General features: G+C 48.6%; 1 protein-coding gene across 4 annotated transcripts in view; it reads left to right on the top strand.

The window, feature by feature from the left end:
• Positions 1–19,820, top strand: part of AP3M1 (adaptor related protein complex 3 subunit mu 1) — a 36,779-nt gene that overhangs the window by 10,014 nt on the left and 6,945 nt on the right. For all 4 annotated transcript variants that reach the window (XM_072129621.1, XM_072129623.1, XM_072129624.1 and 1 more), the window contains exons 3-8: positions 138–309; positions 3,390–3,527; positions 9,826–9,911; positions 12,928–13,061; positions 16,474–16,681; positions 18,347–18,491. In XM_072129621.1, the coding sequence (XP_071985722.1) occupies positions 138–309; positions 3,390–3,527; positions 9,826–9,911; positions 12,928–13,061; positions 16,474–16,681; positions 18,347–18,491 (883 nt within the window). The remainder of the gene's footprint in view (positions 1–137; positions 310–3,389; positions 3,528–9,825; positions 9,912–12,927; positions 13,062–16,473; positions 16,682–18,346; positions 18,492–19,820) is intronic.

Raw genomic sequence — 19,820 nt, forward strand, 5'->3', positions numbered from 1 at the left:
TTATAGTCGGGGCCCGGCACAGACTTTGCACTGGGGCCCATCAGCTTCTAGTTACGCCCCCGATGTTCAGTAGGAGTGACTGTTTTATCACGCGCTTGTACACGAGTCGTGTAATATTCTCTGTCGTTATTTTTCAGGATTACTTTGGAGAATGTTCTGAGACCTGTCTGAAGGACAATGTGGTCATCGTTTATGAGCTACTGGAGGAGATGCTTGATAATGGATTTCCACTGGCGACTGAGTCTAATATTCTGAAGGAATTGATCAAACCCCCCACAATCCTGAGATCAGTGGTGAACTCCCTTACAGGTACCAGAGCTTTGGGATTGCATTGAGTGCAGAGTCATTTTCCTTATTAATGACCTACTAAATATGTAGTGTAATTGTAGTTGGTCAGAATAGATTTGACATTCATTTTTCATCATTTTGGTGTTATCACAGCTTCAACACCTTGCTATACATTTTACTGTATGTCTGTAAGTATGGTTCATATATAAGGCGCACTGGACTATAAGGCGCACCTGATATAAGTATGAATGGCCATCAGGTGGCAGACCTGTGCACAGTACAAGGCAGCTGTTGTCTGTAAGCATGGATCATATATAAGGCGCACTGGACTATAAGGCGCACCGTTGATTTCTGAGAGAATCAAAGTATTTTTTGTGCTCCTTATAGTCCAAAAACTACAGTAATTGAAGAAGTGTATATTTATGGCAGATTAATGAAACTGAATGTGAATGCCAAGACGAGAGGAGAAGACCCCTTTATGCAGCGAGCTCACACAAGTCCTCCATTTGCAAACTTTTTAGCAAATTTTTATTCAAATGGTTGTTAACTCACTCAAGACATTAACAGCTCATGTGCTAGAACAGGGGTAGGGAACCTATGGCTCGGGAGCCATATGTGGCTCTTTTGATGGCTGCATCTGGCTCTCAGACAAATCATGGATTAATAGCGATCGGCAGTGTGTACATCTAAGACATACACAGCGATGACCACTGAATACAGGTAGGGATGTTACCACTGCCTGAGTCCTTTGTGTGACCAAGGTTCCATCACTGCACCAGTGCTAGCACCTGTGTCATAGAGTAGAGCAGCATCCACTCCTCTCTATGACCCAGGCGCCATTGCCTAAGCAATGATGGCAGCAGTGCTTGGGTCATAGAGAAGAGCGCGGGGGTGATGAGAAAACGCTGAAGGAAAAGCAGGTAGGTGAGTATTCCTTTTTTTTTCTGTGACAACCTGGGAGGTATGTACTGTGACTACCTATCTACTGGGGGCATGTGATGGGCCTACCTATCTACCTTGGGCATGTGCTGTGGCTACTTATCTACCTTGGGCATGTGCTGTGGCTACCTATCTACTGGGGAGCCTGTGCTGTGGTTACTTATCTACTGGGGATCATGTGCTGGGGCTACCTATCTACTGGGGAGCATGTGCTGGGGCTACCTATCTACTGGGGGGAATGTGCTGGGGCTACCTATCTACTGGGGACATGTACTGGGGCTACCTATCTATGGGGGGGGGGATGTGCTGATGCTACCTATCTACTGGGTGGCATATGCTGTGGCTACCTATCTACTGGGGGAATGTGCTGTGGCTACCTATTTACTGGGGCAACCTATCTACTAGAGGGAAGTGCTGTGACTACCTACCAACTGTGGGACATGTCCGGTGCCAAGCTATCTACTGCAAGGCATGTGCATATTGTATGACTCTCACAGAAATACATTTTAAAATATGTGGTGTTCACGGCTCTCTCAGCCAAAAAGGTTCCTGACCCCTGTGCTAGAAGAATAAAATCTGATGTGCAATATAAACCAATAGAGCTGCACAGCCTTCGGTTATTGCATGTGTTCCATATAACCTCTAGGCGCAGGGTGTCGTTGGGTGTAAGGAGGCTGAAGGTAAATGGTGACTCAGCAGATTGTTGTTCCTGGATCTGCGTTCCACGTGGAGCAACAGGAGCCGTTACCAGTGAAGCATAAAGTGTAACGTACACGTCTCTCCTAACAATTACATAGTTACTATCACATGTATTACATTGATACACAGTGGCACAAGACCTGCAAAACAAATCATAAATTATTGTTTTATACTGAAGTCCTTATTCATTTTTACATCTACATAAAGCCCTGTTCACACAGTGGATTTTGGATCAGATTCTCTGGGCTTTTTCTTGGCCGTCACCGTCATTGTACTTATGCGGTTCTGGCAGTCGGCTCGTGCACAGCGCAGGGAATCCAGAGCCGTGTTGAGAGCCCATTGATGTGAATGAGAAAATGAATCTGCTCCAGAAGTTGCACTATTCCCTTTTCAATGTCTGAATCTCTGCTGCTGGTTCTGGACGCAGATAAACAATGGGGGACATTTACATAAAGTGTCGGGGTCTGCCCTGGATTTGTTGACCTGCTCTTGGAAAGAAGAAGCACATTTAAAGGGGTTGTCCGGGTGTTAAAATATACTTAGGGCCGGGCTGGGGTGGGCTAGTTAAACATAATAAACATGTACTTACCTCATCCGGCGCCGCCTATGTCCCGTGCCGCGGTCCGTCTCTTCTGTGCAGCGGTTTGTATACAGAGGCTGGAAGTTCTCATCCGACACCATCTCCGAGTGCTTACAATGCTGAGAGATAGGGACGGATGGGAGGAGCCGGCCACATCACGGACCAGAAACTCCCTGTGCGCGACAAACAGGGGCACGGATCAAACGGACCGCGGCGCAGGACATCAGCGGTGCCGGAGGAGGTAAGTACAAGTTTCTTATTTTTACATAGCCCACCCCAGCCCGGCCCTAAGTAATTTTTAACACCCGGATAACCCCTTTAATATTGTGGCGCTGTGCACATACATTTCTGGCACCGAGACCATTTTCTGTCACTGGGACCAGAATCGGTACCGAGGCAGCACACATCCTAATGTGAGTGCAATAGCAGTGTTTTGTGTCCCTGCTAAACCAAATTTCTTTTGGTCTACTTTCCGCCAGTTTTCAGCGCCCAAAAAATAGCTGCGACACATAATAATTGCGTCTGAGTTTCCGCTCTGCCAAAGCCACGCCCCTTTTCGGAGAAGAGTCGGAGCAGGCGGAAAAAGTCATTTTTTTTCTGGCACCACCAGCTAATAAATAGGTCGGAGAAAAGAACATGGGGTGAGAGCGCCACAAAACTGGCGGAAACACCACAGTAAATGTCCCCCAATATTCTGAGGCCAATCTGCATAGGAACCAGAGGAAGACCACTTCAAAATCTGAACATTTTCTGTTGGTATTTACCCAGAAGTAATTAAAAAAATTTGATCTTTGGTTTAGGAAAAGTATAAATGAAATATTTACCGTTCAGATACTTCTTGGGGATTTTTCATCTCTTTAATGTATTTCTCTTTATTATAAAGGGAGCAGCAATATGGGGGAAACGTTGCCAACTGGCCAGCTCTCCAATATACCCTGGAGAAGAGCCGGAGTCAAATACACCAACAATGAGGCCTACTTCGATGTCATTGAGGAAGTGGACGCGATCATTGACAAGTCAGGTATAGTTACACCACAATAGGTAAAAGCCATAAACACAATGCTCAGTGCTACATCCTGTATAAGGCTTATGGGTGGTATCAGAATCACAGATTAGCAGCTTAGTTTCTGAATTTGGGGAGTTCTGTGAAAAGACAGGAGTCACATGTGCACCCGTCATCAGGAATGTCATTTTTAGCTGCTGACAGGTTCCGTTAACCTCTGCTATGCTGCTTTTAAAAATGCATTGTCCACTTTGTAAATCTTTGCAGTACTTTATAATACAATACAACTGGTTGACGCTGGTCACTACCTGATAATCATCACTTGTACAAACATGAGTATACAGACAGTCCCCGGGTTACATACAAGATAGGTTCTGTAGGCTTGTTCTTAAGTTGAGTTTGTATGTAAGTCGGAACCATATACTTTATTATGGTAACCCCATCAAAATTTTTTTGGTCTCTGTGACAATTGGATTTTAAAAATGTTGGGTTGTCATAAGAACCAGGAGTAACAATAAATCTTCATTACAGACGCCTGTGATATCTGTTACAGCTGATTATTGTAGCCTAGGACTAAAGTACAATAAATTACCAATATCCAGAGGTCCGTTTGTAACTAGGGGTCGTGTGATATTTAACGCGCTGCGCACCTGTGGGCTATAGCGTGCCGCGCACCCGTGTGATATTTAACGCGCTGCGCACCCGTGTGATATATAATGCGCTGCGCACCCGTGGGCTATAGCGTGCTGCGCACCCGTGTGATATATAACGCGCTGCGCACCGGTGGGCTATAGCGTGCCGCGCACCTGTGTGATATATATCACGCCGTGCACCCGTGTGATATATAACGCGCTGCGCACCCATGGGCTATAGCGTACCGCGCACCCGTGTGATATTTAACGCGCTGCGCACCCGTGGGCTATAGCGTGCTGCGCACCCGTGTGATATATAACGCGCTGCGCACCCGTGTGATATATAACGCGCTGCGCACCCGTGTGATATATAACGCGCTGCGCACCCGTGTGATATATAACGCGCTGCGCACCCGTGGGCTATAGCGTGCTGCGCAACCGTGTGATATATAACGCGCTGCGCACCGGTGGGCTATAGCGTGCCGCGCACCTGTGTGATATATATCACGCCGTGCACCCGTGTGATATATAACGCGCTGCGCACCCATGGGCTATAGCGTACCGCGCACCCGTGTGATATTTAACGCGCTGCGCACCCGTGGGCTATAGCGTGCTGCGCACCCGTGTGATATATAACGCGCTGCGCACCCGTGTGATATATAACGCGCTGCGCACCCGTGTGATATATAACGCGCTGCGCACCCGTGTGATATATAACGCGCTGCGCACCCGTGGGCTATAGCGTGCCGCGCACCCGTGTGATATATAACGCGCTGCGCACCCGTGTGATATATAACGCGCTGCGCACCCGTGGGCTATAGCGTGCCGCGCACCCGTGTGATATATAACGTGCACCCAGGGGGGGGCATTACTTTTTTTTTATCTACGGATTAGGGGCTGGGCAGGGGACATTACTATGACAGCTGCAGGAAATTACACTATATATGGGTTGGGATTAGATATGGGGTATTTGCTGGGCGTGCATTTTTTTTTTTTCAGGGACCATGGTGTAGGAGATATCTGGGATACAGATCAGCACTAGGGACAGTCTGGGGACTACAGGGCAGGAGCTATACACAGGGGTTATTTAGGGGATAGCTCCTAACCCAAATTACTAAACTCCCCTGAATCACGGTAAGAGGTAAAAGTTTTTGTTTTTTTTTTAAGTCAAGACTATTGGAACCGGTCACTATCTAAAAATGACATTACTGATGACGGGTGCTCTTAAAGTCGTAGTCACCATTAAAGCAAAATACAGAAAACAGATTTTTCCGCGTTGGGTACAGCACAGTCTAAGACTTTCTGGCGAGTTGACAAGAACTTATCTAAGTGGCGGCAGCAGGATTCTGAACACGGCTCTGATGATAACGAAACACATTACAAGATCAGTAAATGTCGTATTAGCAAGGTTACTCAACATTAGGTGGTGGTCAAAGGTCAATTACCTGCTAAGCCGGTCATACACTTTAGATAGGGAGGCCTACAGCAAATACACAGGAAGAAGGAAAGAATGGGGCTAACCAGGAAAGTTAGAGTTAAATTTCTGTTCCCTGATATTGGTTGTCAGATTAGGGTGAAGACGCCTCCATGCTTACTAAATAATAATATTAACCTCTTAACAACTGCCATACGGCTATATACTGCCATAGGAAGTTTATATACGTCAGCACAAGCCTCCTGAACCCTGGCACCTAGAAACACAATGCTGGTGTCCTATTAAATAGGAGAATCCCCTTTAATCTAATATATGATGGTGTCTGGATGCTTTACAGAACCAGAGATATCAACTCTTAAAATTGTAATCAGAACTATATAAAGTTTTCTAATTCTGAGTTGTCTGATTGTAACTTTTAAGATTGAATATATCTGATTGTGTGAAGCATCCAAACACAATTGCTACACATTCTCATGTTTATTATCACACCAGTTGTGATTTGTTTTAGGCATTTGAAATGTGCCCCCCCCCCCCCCCCCCCCCAGCTAAAGGCAGAATGTAGGCGGAGCAGGAGGACAGAACGAGCTTACAGTTTGCAGAATTGCAGAAGTACATGCACCCTCTGCAACCGTATCTGAACTTGGTGGAAAGGGTGAGGGAATTAGGATGTACATATTTATTACGTTTTGGTAAAAGTTGATGCAGTTTTGCTACTTAGTAAAAAAACTTTAATCAAACAAACTGCAAAAATTGTATTTTTTTTTTCACATATGTAGTCATTTATCAGCTAATTTTATAAAGATACCTAAAAAAATTACCTAATTAAAAATATTATTCTATCAAGTTAAAGTCTCACGTCTTGGAAACAAAAAACGAAATAAAAATAGTTTTGGTCTTTTAAGTGTTTCCAAAGAAAAAAATTGCAAAAAATTGACTTGGACATCAGGCATCGGTCACAAAGGGGTTAAACCATCTACAGCCACATATAGGAGGTAATCACTCAACATATAACTGATGTGCAAGCAGGAAAGTCAATGGGAACCGAGCATTGAAATTCTGCATAAAACTATCTAGGAGCGGAGCCGACCCCAATCACAACATTTATATGTTTAGGTTCAGTGCATCTGGTTATGTAAAAGTATCACATGTACAAAAGTTACAAATGTAATGTATAACATCGCCATAAATGTATGAGCCACAAAGAGGATTTACTAAGGGTCCGCGGACCGCATTTCCATTGGGTTTCCCGACTATTTCTGTTTTTGTGCCGCCATTTAATAAGGGTTTTTGGCGGATGCGATTGGAATTTGACACAATCGCGCCGACTTTTATGCGACACAAATCGGGGGGGGGGGGGCGTGGCCATCAGACGATCCGACTGATTCAGACTGAGCGCGATTTAAAATTCAAATTGTGTCACAAGCCGAGCACTTACATGCACCAGCAAGAAGAAGGTGAACTCCGGGGACCTGAGCGGGGAAGTGACACATGCAGGATATCAGGCGCAGGATCTTAGTGACTCCCTGCACAGCGCATTATACACGGACAATGCACTTACATGCACCAGGAAGAAGAAGGTGAACTCCGGGGACCTGAGCGGGGAAGTGACACATGCAGGATATCGGGCGCAGGATCTTAGTGACTTCCCCGCACAGCGCATTATACATGGACAATGCACTTACATGCACCAGGAAGAAGGTGGTGAACTCCGGGGACCTGAGCAGGGAAGCGACACATGCAGGATATCGAGGCACGATCTTAGTGACTCCCCGCACAGCGCATTATACACGGACAATGCACTTACATGCACCAGGAAGAAGAAGGTGAACTCCGGGGACCTGAGCGGGGAAGCGACACATGCAGGATATCGGGCGCAGGATCTTAGTGACTCGCGGCACAGCGCATTATACATGGACAATGCACTTACATGCACCAGGAAGAAGAAGGTGAACTCCGGGGACCTGAGCAGGGAAGCTAAACATGCAGGATATCGGGTGCAGGATCTTAGTGACTCCCCGCACAGCACATTATACACGGACAATGCACTTACATGCACCAGGAAGAAGAATGTGAACTCCAGGGACCTGAGGGGGGAAGCGACACATGCAGGATATCGGGCGCAGGATCTTAGTGACTTCCTGCACAGCGCATTATACACGGACAATGCACTTACATGCACCAGGAAGAAGAAGGTGAACTCCGGGGACCTGAGCGGGGAAGTGACACATGCAGGATATCGGGTGCAGGATCTTAGTAACTCCCCACACAGCGCATTATACACGGACAATGCACTTACATGCACCAGGAAGAAGAAGGTGAACTCCGGGGACCTGAGCGGGGAAGTGACACATGCAGGATATCGGGTGCAGGATCTTAGTGACTCCCCGCACAGCGCATTATACACAGACAATGCACTTACATGCACCAGGAAGAAGGTGGTGAACTCCGGGGACCTGAGCAGGGAAGCGACACATGCAGGATATCGAGGCACGATCTTAGTGACTCCCCGCACAGCGCATTATACACGGACAATGCACTTACATGCACCAGGAAGAAGAAGAAGGTGAACTCCGGGGACCTGAGCGGGGAAGTGACACATGCAGGATATCGGGTACATGATCTTAGTGACTCCCCACACAGCGCATTATACACGGACAATGCACTTACATGCACCAGGAAGAAGAAGGTAAACTCCGGGGACCTGAGCGGGGAAGCGACACATGCAGGATATCGGGCGCATGATCTTAGTGACTCCCCACACAGCGCATTATACACGGACAATGCACTTACATGCACCAGGAAGAAGAAGGTGAACTCCGGGGACCTGAGCGGGGAAGTGACACATGCAGGATATCGGGTGCAGGATCTTAGTGACTCCCCGCACAGTGCATTATACACAGACAATGCACTTACATGCACCAGGAAGAAGGTGGTGAACTCCGGGGACCTGAGCAGGGAAGCGACACATGCAGGATATCGAGGCACGATCTTAGTGACTCCCCGCACAGCGCATTATACACGGACAATGCACTTACATGCACCAGGAAGAAGAAGGTGAACTCCGGGACCTGAGCGGGGAAGTGACACATGCAGGATATCGGGTGCAGGATCTTAGTGACTCCCCACACAGCGCATTATACACGGACAATGCACTTACATGCACCAGGAAGAAGAAGGTGAACTCCGGGGACCTGAGCGGGGAAGTGACACATGCAGGATATCGGGCGCACAATCTTAGTGACTCCCCGCACAGCACATTATACACGGACAATGCACTTACATGCACCAGGAAGAAGAATGTGAACTCCGGGGACCTGAGCGGGGAAGCGGCACATGCAGGATATCGGGCGCAGGATCTTAGTGACTCCCCGCACAGCGCATTATACACGGACAATGCACTTACATACACCAGGAAGAAGAATGTGAACTCCGGGGACCTGAGCGGGGAAGCGGCACATGCAGGATATCGGGCGCAGGATCTTAGTGACTCCCCGCACAGAGCATTATACACGGACAATGCACTTACATGCACCAGGAAGAAGGTGAATTCCGGGGACCTGAGTGGGGAAGCGACACATGCAGGATATCGAGCACAGGATCTTAGTGACTCCCTGCACAGCGCATTATACACGGACAATGCACTTACATGCACCAGGAAGAAGAAGGTGAACTCCGGGGACCTGAGCGGGGAAGTGACACATGCAGGATATCAGGCGCACGATCTTAGTGACTCCCCGCACAGCGCATTATACACGGACAATGCACTTACATGCACCAGCAAGAAGAAGGTGAACTCCGGGGACCTGAGCGGGGAAGTGACACATGCAGGATATCGGGTGCAGGATTTTAGTGACTCCCAGCACAGCGCATTATACACGGACAATGCACTTACATGCACCAGGAAGAAGAAGGTGGACTCCGGGGACCTGAGCGGGGAAGTGACACATGCAGGATATCGGGTGCAGGATCTTAGTGACTCCCAGCACAGCACATTATACACAGACAATGCACTTACATGCACCAGGAAGAAGAAGGTGAACTCGGGGGACCTGAGCGGGGAAGTGACACATGCAGGATATCGGGTGCACGATCTTGGTGAATTGCGCCGGACTTCATCCTCGTCGGACAACGCACCTCGGGGATCGCGCAAGTAAATGTGCCCCACAGTGTTTATAGATGGCATCATTTGTCATGTATTCCAATGTTCTATAAGTATGTAATAGATAACCCTATGGTTTCCCTTTACCAGGTTCCACTGTGTTTGCAGAGATCCAAGGAGTCATTGATGCTTGTGTAAAGCTGACGGGCATGCCTGATCTAACCCTGTCCTTCATGGTAAATTTTATTTTTTTTTTGCAATATTGAGCTGGTTGTATATGTAGAACAATAATATATGAACAATTGTGTAGTATAGAACCTGTGTCTGATTGGAACGGCTTCATCTGTTGTGGCAGAAAAGCGAAGGAATTCAGGTAGAACCTACAGAGGGTATGGAAATTATTGAGGCCCCTTCACATTTTTTGCTCTTTGTTTCATTGCAGCCAATTGGTAAATTCCAAAAAGTTCTTTTTCTGCTCAGAAAAAAATAAATGTAGATATTTTTGCTAATTTTGTTAAATCTCACATGGTCAGAAGTACTCAGCCCCTTTGCTCAGTATTGGGTAGAAGCTCCTTTTAGCTGGTACAGACAGAGTCTTCTTGGGAATGATGCAACAAGTGTTTCACACCTGGATTTGGGGATCCTCTGCCTCTTCCTTGCAGATCCTCTCCAGTTCTCTCAGGTTGGAAGGTGAACGTTGGTGGAAGCTCCAATTGGTTTAGGTCGGGGCCTGGCTGGACCAGTCGGGAATGGTCACAGAGATGTTCTGAAGCCTCTGCTGTGTTATTTTAGCTGTGTGCTTAAGGTCATTGTCTTGTAGGAAGATGAAACTTCAGCCAAGTCTGAGGTCCAGAACATTCTGCCCCATCCCAGAGCATGATGCTGCCACCAACATGTGTCACTGTTGGGATTGTATCTGACAGGTGATGGGCAGTGCCTGGATTTCTCCACACACACCGCTTACAAATAACAACAAAAAGTTCAATTTTCGTTGAATCTTATTTGTCATAGTCTGGGAGTCCTTAATCGGCACACTTTGTCATAAAGCCCTGACTGGTGGGAGAGTTGCATTGATAGTTGACTTTGTGGAACTTTCTCCCATCTCCTTCCTGCATCTCTGGAGCACCGTCGCAGAGACCTTCTTTGCATCTCTCACAAAGGCTCTACCCCCAGGATTGCTTAGTTTGGCTTCAGAAGGAGAGTTGTAGTAGTCCATCCTTCTTCCATTTAAGGGTTACGGAGGCCATTGTGCTCTTAGGAACCTTGCAGTGCTACAGAAATTATTTTGCAATCTTGGCCAGATCTGTGCATTGCCACAATTCTGTCTCTGTGCTCCTTGGGCAGTTCCTTAGACCTCATGATTCTCATATGCTCTGACATGCACTGTGAGCTGTGAGGTCTTATATAGAAAGTTGTGTGCCTTTCCAAATGAATCAGTCCAATCGGTTTAATTAAATATGGACTCCGATGAAGGAGTACAACCCTCTTTCAGTTTTTTCTTGTTTAATAATTTAGAAAATATATGTACATTTGTTTTTTTTGTTTTCTTTCAAGATGGGGCGCAAAGGAAATCTACCATTTGATTTGATGCATTATGAACCAAACATACCTTGAGAATGCTGTAGCTACACTGAGGCAGGCACATATCTTGTTTAATCCCTGAGATGAGTGGTTTTACTGCAAAAACAATGATAACATTTAGGACCTATGGAAAGCTGGATTGCTTCAGCCAGCTGTTGATAAATGTATTACACAGAACGGTCCAGACAGGAATAATCAACCTGAGCTGGATGACTCGTACACAGCAGCTGGGGGATGGTGCAGCAATTGATTACTTTTGCCTGTCAGGCACAACACAGTGATTACATCATTCTCCAGAGCATTGCATACTTAATGTAAGAGAAGAATCGCCGGAGCCAGGACAGAAGCGACAGAGATTCATTATCATAATTTTATAACTGTTCTTTCAACAAAACCACTCAGCTCAGGGATTAAACAAGATATGTTTCTGCATCAATGTAGCTACAGCATTCTCAGGGTATGTTTGCTTCATAATGCATCAAATCAAATGGTAGGTTTCCTTTATTGAGTGAAAAAAATAACTTTTTAGATCTTTTTAGGCTGCAATGAAACGAAGAGTGCGCACTTTAAAGGGGCTGAATCTTTTCTGTACCCACTGTACAGCAGACCAAGCCATTCTGTTCACTTTCAATAGGTTTCAACCATTGGCTTTTATAATCTTTCAGAGATAGAGCAGCGGGTTCAACATTTACATATCATGTAGACCTACCCCCAAAAAAGTACCTGGCGCAGTGAAAATGAAAATAGCTCCACTTGCATAGTTTTATAAAACGGGAGGAATAGAGAAGTGGGATTACTCTCAATCACTTCCTGTGCTATGCATCGGAGTCCAGTACCATATTTTTCGGACTATAGGGTGCACAAAAAAATCTTTTGATTTTCTCAGAAATCAAAGGTGCGCCTTATAGTCCAGTGCGCCTTATACATGAACCGCACTTACAGACAACAGCTGCCTTGTACTGTGCACAGGTCTGCCTCCTGCTGGTCATACATCCTTATAATCAGGTGCGCCTCATATATGAACCGTACTTACAGACAACAGCTGCCTTGTACTGTGCACAGGTCTGCCACCTGCTGGTCATTCATCCTTATAATCTGGTGCGCCTTATATATGAACCGTACTTACAGACAACAGCTGCCTTGTACTGTGCACAGGTCTGCCACCTGCTGGTCATTCATCCTTATAATCCGATGCGCCTTATAATCCGGTGCGCCTTATATATGAACCGTACTTACAGACAACAGCTGCCTTGTACTGTGCACAGGTCTGCCCCCTGCTGGTTATTCATCCTTATAATCAGGTGCGCCTTATAGTCCAGTGCGCCTTATATATGAACCGTACTTACAGACAAACAACAGCTGCCTTGTACTGTGCACAGGTCTGCCACCTGCTGGTCATTCATCCTTATAATCAGGTGCACCTTATAATCCAGTGCGCCTTATATATGAACCTAGACTTTTTAGCAGGCATTTATTGATGGTGCGCCTTATAATACGGTGCGCTTTATAGTCCGAAAAATATGGTAATCCTGCGGACCTCCTGCTCTGTAGCACATAGAACAGAAGACAAAGGCAGTGTTACACCGGATACATTATAAAGCTGAAATCTTATTTCGGCTATTTGGGAAACTTTAGTGCCGTGTAGTAGTAATGCTCTTCCCTTCTTTACAGAATCCTAGGCTTCTGGATGATGTCAGCTTCCACCCGTGTGTCCGATTTAAGCGCTGGGAGTCTGAGAGAGTTTTGTCGTTCATTCCTCCTGATGGCAATTTCCGGCTGATGTCATATCGTGTAAGCTCACAAAAGTAGGTACCCGGCCCAAGAAACTATAGATAGATCATTGCTACAAGACTACTGTATATACTCGTGTATAAGCTGAGTTTTTCAGCACAAAAAATGAAAAACCTCGCCTTGGCTTATACTCGAGTCAATTAAAAAAAAAAAAAAAATCTTATATACTCGCCCTCCGGGGGCCCCCAGACTCAGTGTGGCTCCCCTTCTGTCTTCCCCGCGGCTCCTCTTCTGTCTTCGGTCTTATGTAACAGCCGGCATAGACGTGGCCATGTTATCTGATGGCCGGCGCATACTGTGACATCATCAGCGGCTGCATCATAGAATGCGCCTGCCGGCGGAGCACATGGCTGCGTCTTTCCTGGCTGTAACAGAAGACCGAAGAAAGAAGAGGAGCCGCGCCGACATCGGGGCGCCGGGCTGAGCATCGGGCCCACCAGAGGGTGAGTATATAAGCTTATTTTTTTAAGTGCTGAGTGGGCTGGCTGGCTGTATACTACATGGGGGCTGGCTGGCTGTATACTACATGGGGGCGGGCAGGCTGTATACTACATGGGGGCTGGCTGGCTGTATACTACATGGGGGCGGGCTGGCTGGCTGTATACTACATGGGGGCGGGCTGGCAGGCTGTATACTACATGGGGGCGGGCTGGCAGGCTGTATACTACATGGGGGCGGGCAGGCTGTATACTACATGGGGGCGGGCAGGCTGTATACTACATGGGGGCTGGCTGGCTGTATACTACATGGGGGCGGGCTGGCTGGCTGTATACTACATGGGGGCGGGCTGGCAGGCTGTATACTACATGGGGGCTGGCAGGCTGTATACTACATGGGGGTGGGCGGGCAGGCTGTATACTACATGGGGGTGGGCGGGCAGGCTGTATACTACATGGGGGTGGGCGGGCAGGGTGTATACTACATGGGGGCGGGCGGGCAGGCTGTATACTACATGGGGGAGGGCTGGTTATATAGTACATGGGGCTGGCTGTATACTACAGGGGGCTGGGCAGGCTGTATACTACAGGGGCTGGGCAGGCTGTATACTACAGGGGCTGGGCAGGCTGTATACTACAGGGGGCGGGTAGGCTGTATACTACAGGGGGCGGGTAGGCTGTATACTACAGGGGGCGGGTAGGCTGTATACTACAGGGGCTGGGCAGGCTATATACTACAGGGGCTGGGCAGGCTATATACTACAGGGGCTGGGCAGGCTATATACTACAGGGGCTTGGCAGGCTATATACTACAGGGGCTGGGCTGGCTGTATACTACAGGGGCTGGGCTGGCTGTATACTACATGGGGGCAGGCGGGCAGGCTGTATACTACATGGGGGCGGGTGGGCAGGCTGTATACTACATGGGGGAGGGCTGGTTATATAGTACATGGGGCTGGCTGTATACTACAGGGGGTGGGCAGGCCGTATACTACAGGGGGCGGGCAGGCTGTATACTACATGGGGGCGGGCTGGCTGTATACTACATGGGGGCGGGCTGGCTGTATACTACATGGGGGCGGGCTGGCTGTATACTACATGGGGGCGGGCTGGCTGTATACTACATGGGGGCGGGCTGGCTGTATACTACATGGGGGCGGGCTGGCTGTATACTACATGGGGGCGGGCTGGCTGTATACTACAGGGGGCGGGCTGGCTGTATACTACATGGGGGCGGGCTGGCTGTATACTACATGGGGGCGGGCTGGTTGTATACTACATGGGGGCGGGCTGGCTGTATACTACATGGGGGCGGGCTGGCTGTATACTACAGGGGGCGGGCAGGCTATATACTACAGGGGCTGGGCAGGCTGTATACTACAGGGGGCGGGCGGGCAGGCTGTATACTACAGGGGGCGGGCGGGCAGGCTGTATACTACAGGGGCTGGGCAGGCTATATACTACAGGGGCTGGGCAGGCTATATACTACAGGGGCTTGGCAGGCTATATACTACAGGGGCTGGGCTGGTTGTATACTACATGGGGGCGGGCTGGCTGTATACTACATGGGGGCGGGCTGGCTGTATACTACAGGGGGCGGGCAGGCTGTATACTACAGGGGCTTGGCAGGCTATATACTACAGGGGCTGGGCTGGCTGTATACTACAGGGGCTGGGCTGGCTGTATACTACATGGGGGCAGGCGGGCAGGCTGTATACTACATGGGGGCGGGTGGGCAGGCTGTATACTACATGGGGGAGGGCTGGTTATATAGTACATGGGGCTGGCTGTATACTACAGGGGGCGGGCAGGCTGTATACTACATGGGGCTGGGCAGGCTATATACTACAGGGGCTGGGCAGGCTATATACTACAGGGGCTTGGCAGGCTATATACTACAGGGGCGGGCTGGTTGTATACTACATGGGGGCGGGCTGGCTGTATACTACATGGGGGCGGGCTGGCTGTATACTACAGGGGGCGGGCAGGCTGTATACTACAGGGGCTTGGCAGGCTATATACTACAGGGGCTGGGCTGGCTGTATACTACAGGGGCTGGGCTGGCTGTATACTACATGGGGGCAGGCGGGCAGGCTGTATACTACATGGGGGCGGGTGGGCAGGCTGTATACTACATGGGGGAGGGCTGGTTATATAGTACATGGGGCTGGCTGTATACTACAGGGGGCGGGCAGGCTGTATACTACAGGGGGCGGGCAGGCTGTATACTACATGGGGGCGGGCTGGCTGTATACTACATGGGGGCGGGCTGGCTGTATACTACATGGGGGCGGGCTGGCTGTATACTACATGGGGGCGGGCTGGCTGTATACTACATGGGGGCGGGCTGGCTGTATACTACATGGGGGCGGGCTGGCTGTATACTACATGGGGGCGGGCTGGCTGTATACTACAGGGGGCGGGCTGGCTGTATACTACATGGGGGCGGGCTGGCTGTATACTACATGGGGGCGGGCTGGTTGTATACTACATGGGGGCGGGCTGGCTGTATACTACATGGGGGCGGGCTGGCTGTATACTACAGGGGGCGGGCAGGCTGTATACTACAGGGGCTGGGCAGGCTGTATACTACAGGGGGCGGGCGGGCAGGCTGTATACTACAGGGGGCGGGCGGGCTGTATACTACAGGGGCTGGCAGGCTGTATACTACATGGTAAATAAGTGGATTTTGGTTGTAGTTTGGGCACTCGGTCTCCTAAAGGTTCGCAATCCCTTCTCTAGATGGTTATACAGTGGGACACATCCTCCTCTTGTCTTCTCGGCCGGCAGTATATGTCTGTGGATATGTTCTTTCCTATGATAATAGCCTGAACATTTACTCATTCAGTCTATTCTGCTAGGAAAGGTCTGGTGCATCTGGACGGCTAAAAATGAGCAAATTGTTTATATTGTGCTGATTTCATGAATAATATTGATGCCTTATCTCCAAATATCTATTATTCTTATTGATTCCTATTATTGTTCTTAGCTTGGTGGCAATTCCAGTGTATGTCAAGCACAGCATAGTCTTCCAGGAGAACAGTTCAAGTGGAAGGTTTGATGTGACGGTGGGTCCAAAGCAGAACATGGGTAAGACTGTGGAGAGCATAGTTCTGACTGTCCACATGCCTAAAGCCGTCCTGAACATGAACCTCGCACCAACGCAGGGGACCTACACATTCGATCCTGTTAACAAAGTAAGTTCTTCATTATTATAACTAGTGCAGACCGTGCATAATGTGGCAGATTTACTGAAAGATCTACTGGGGGCTGGCTGTATACTAGTGGGGGCGGGCTGAGCTGGCTGTATACTACTGGGGGCTGGCTGGCTGTATACTACTAGGAGCTGCCTGCCTGTATACTAGTGGGGGCGGGCTGAGCTGGCTGTATACTAGTGGTGGCTGGCTGGCTGTATACTACTAGGGGCTGCCTGCCTGTATACTACTAGGAGCTGCCTGCCTGTATACTACTGGGGGCTGGGCTGGGCTGGCTTTATACTACTGGGGGGCAGGCTGGGCAGCGCTGTATACTACTGGGGGGCGGGCTGGCTGTATACTACTGGGGGGCAGGCTGGCTGTATACTACTGGGGGGCGGGCTGGCTGTATACTACTGGGGGGCGGGCTGGCTGTATACTACTGGGGGCTGGCTGGCTGTATACTACTAGGAGCTGGCTGGCTGTATACTACTAGGAGCTGCCTGCCTGTATACTAGTGGGGGCGGGCTGAGCTGGCTGTATACTAGTGGTGGCTGGCTGGCTGTATACTACTAGGGGCTGCCTGCCTGTATACTACTAGGAGCTGCCTGCCTGTATACTACTGGGGGCTGGGCTGGGCTGGCTTTATACTACTGGGGGGCAGGCTGGGCAGCGCTGTATACTACTGGGGGGCGGGCTGGGCAGCGCTGTATACTACTGGGGGGCGGGCTGGGCAGCGCTGTATACTACTGGGGGGCGGGCTGGGCAGCGCTGTATACTACTGGGGGGCGGGCTGGGCAGCGCTGTATACTACTGGGGGGCGGGCTGGGCAGCGCTGTATACTACTGGGGGCGGGCTGGGCAGCGCTGTATACTACTGGGGGCGGGCTGGGTAGCGCTGTATACTACTGGGGGCGGGCTGGGCAGCGCTGTATACTACTGGGGGCGGGCTGGGCAGCGCTGTATACTACTGGGGGCGGGCTGGGCAGCGCTGTATACTACTGGGGGCGGGCTGGGCAGCGCTGTATACTACTGGGGGCTGGGCTGGCTGTATACTACAGTTTCTGATGCAGGTAAATCTGTCTAAATTTAAGAATGTCTAGTGTGTAGCTTTCTAATAAATCCTTCCCCTTTTTCATGAGGCCACGCCCATTTTATCAATTACATTTTAAAAAATACACAGTTTATCAAGAGTTTTAGACTCTTTACCGCATATTTTTTGTTAAATATCCCTCAGTGTTGTTTGTTGTTAAATCTGCCGACCAAAAATAAATCTTCCGGAAGTTCCTCTCTACTGGTTGTCATAGGGAATATGGAATAAACTGGATCCATTTCCGGTTTATATAACCAGACAGCAGGCTTATAAGGCGTAGATAGGGGATGCGCTGATGCTCTGACCAAAGGTTCCCACCAATATTTTCTAGTTGGTTTCTTCTGAACCCACCGGAAATGACTGGGCAGCACCCGGGGTTTTCAGGAGTGTCAGGAGGATTATGGGAAATATGCAAATAGGTTTTCCCAGATGAGACAAGGAAAATCCCGCCTCTTTTGCTACCTTGTAGTGCAGCCCCCTTACAGCTATAGCTTCCTTCAGATCTGTACACGTCACGCCATCTGTGATTATGACCACTAGTGACCTTCGATCTAACACTCATTTTGATTTTCGGAGGTGCTTACCTGGGACATTGGGAAGATAACGACACAGAAGTTACCAAATCTTAAGGGAAGTGTCTCCCTGCAGTCTGGTGCACCAAAACCAGAGGAGAACCCAAGCTTAAACATCAACTTCAAGATCCAGCAGTGTGCTATCTCAGGTAGGTACCTTGTAGAATTTCCAGCCAGCGTATTGTAACAAACTTGGATTAAAGGGGTTTTCCCCATCTGGACATTCACATTTAATTTATTTGCCATATATAAACATTTTTAGAAAAAAATGTTCCTGTGTGAAGATTCTCATAAATGTAGCCATGTTGTCCCTTAGAAAAGAGATAGCTTCCTTGGATACGACCACCTCAAATTTAGGCAGCGGAGGCCAGACATGCGCTATTGAGTCCTGCCTGACTTCCTGGATTCAGCGATCATTACCACAGGACGGCTGCGGGACCTGCAGTATCTCCCGGACATTTAATATACAAAAACCTTTTGTGTCTTTGTGTAATCCCTCCAGCAGAGGTGGTCGTATCCAAGGACACAGTCTTGTCTCTAAGAGACCATATGACTACATTTATGAGAAATTATCTTCACACAGGAACATTTTTTTTTTTAACAACATCCAATTGAAGAAATGTTTATATATGGCAGATTAATGAAACGGAAGGTGACTGCCCAGACGAGAGGAGAAGACCCCTTTAAGGGAATATGTCATCATACAGCTTGTGTAAGACATCTAGGGGCACATTTATCTTTTGGTTTCTTTTGCCACTTTTTAAAATTCTCTGAAGTTGGCTTCTGCAGCAGTGCTAGGCGTCTTTCTAAATTTGCCGTTGTTACATTTCTATTTTTTGGTTGTATTTTTAAATTATTTTTTGCGACTTTAAGTACAACTGATGCTTAATTCCATAAATGCACCTTCGTTTTGCACCTAAAAGTCTTTAAATTGCTCTAAAAAAAAGTTGCAAAACAAAGAAAACATCTTTCTTGGAAAGATACATTTAGGAACACTGCAGCAGACACAGCCAGCAGTTAACTTCTTAAAGGACATCTAGCACCACATTTAGGGATGGCAGACTGTCCCCAAACACATGCTCATTACCTTAGGGGTCAATTTTTAAAATCCAATAGTCACGGAGACCAAAGAAAATATATGGTTCTGACTTACTTACCGTATTTTCCGGGCCATTAGGCGCACCGGAATATAAGGCGCAATAGTCCGATGCGCTTTATATATGTAATAATTCCATATATAAGGCGCATCGGACTATAAGGCGCAGGGTCCGGGGGCGTGGCGGAGGTCCGGGGGCGGAGCGGAGCACCGACGCGACGCCGAGAAGACACGCGGAACGCGGGGAAGGTGAGGGGGAGGTGGGGAATAGAATACTTACATAGATCTCCGCTACCGGAGACAGCAGATCGCGGGGTCTGCAGTTCCCGCTGGAGATCTGCTGTCTCCGGTAGCGGGGACCTATGTAAGTCCGCTGCCCTAT

Source organism: Engystomops pustulosus, chromosome 11 (assembly GCF_040894005.1).
Source record: "Engystomops pustulosus chromosome 11, aEngPut4.maternal, whole genome shotgun sequence".
In the NCBI taxonomy this organism is placed as follows: Eukaryota; Metazoa; Chordata; class Amphibia; order Anura; family Leptodactylidae; genus Engystomops; species Engystomops pustulosus.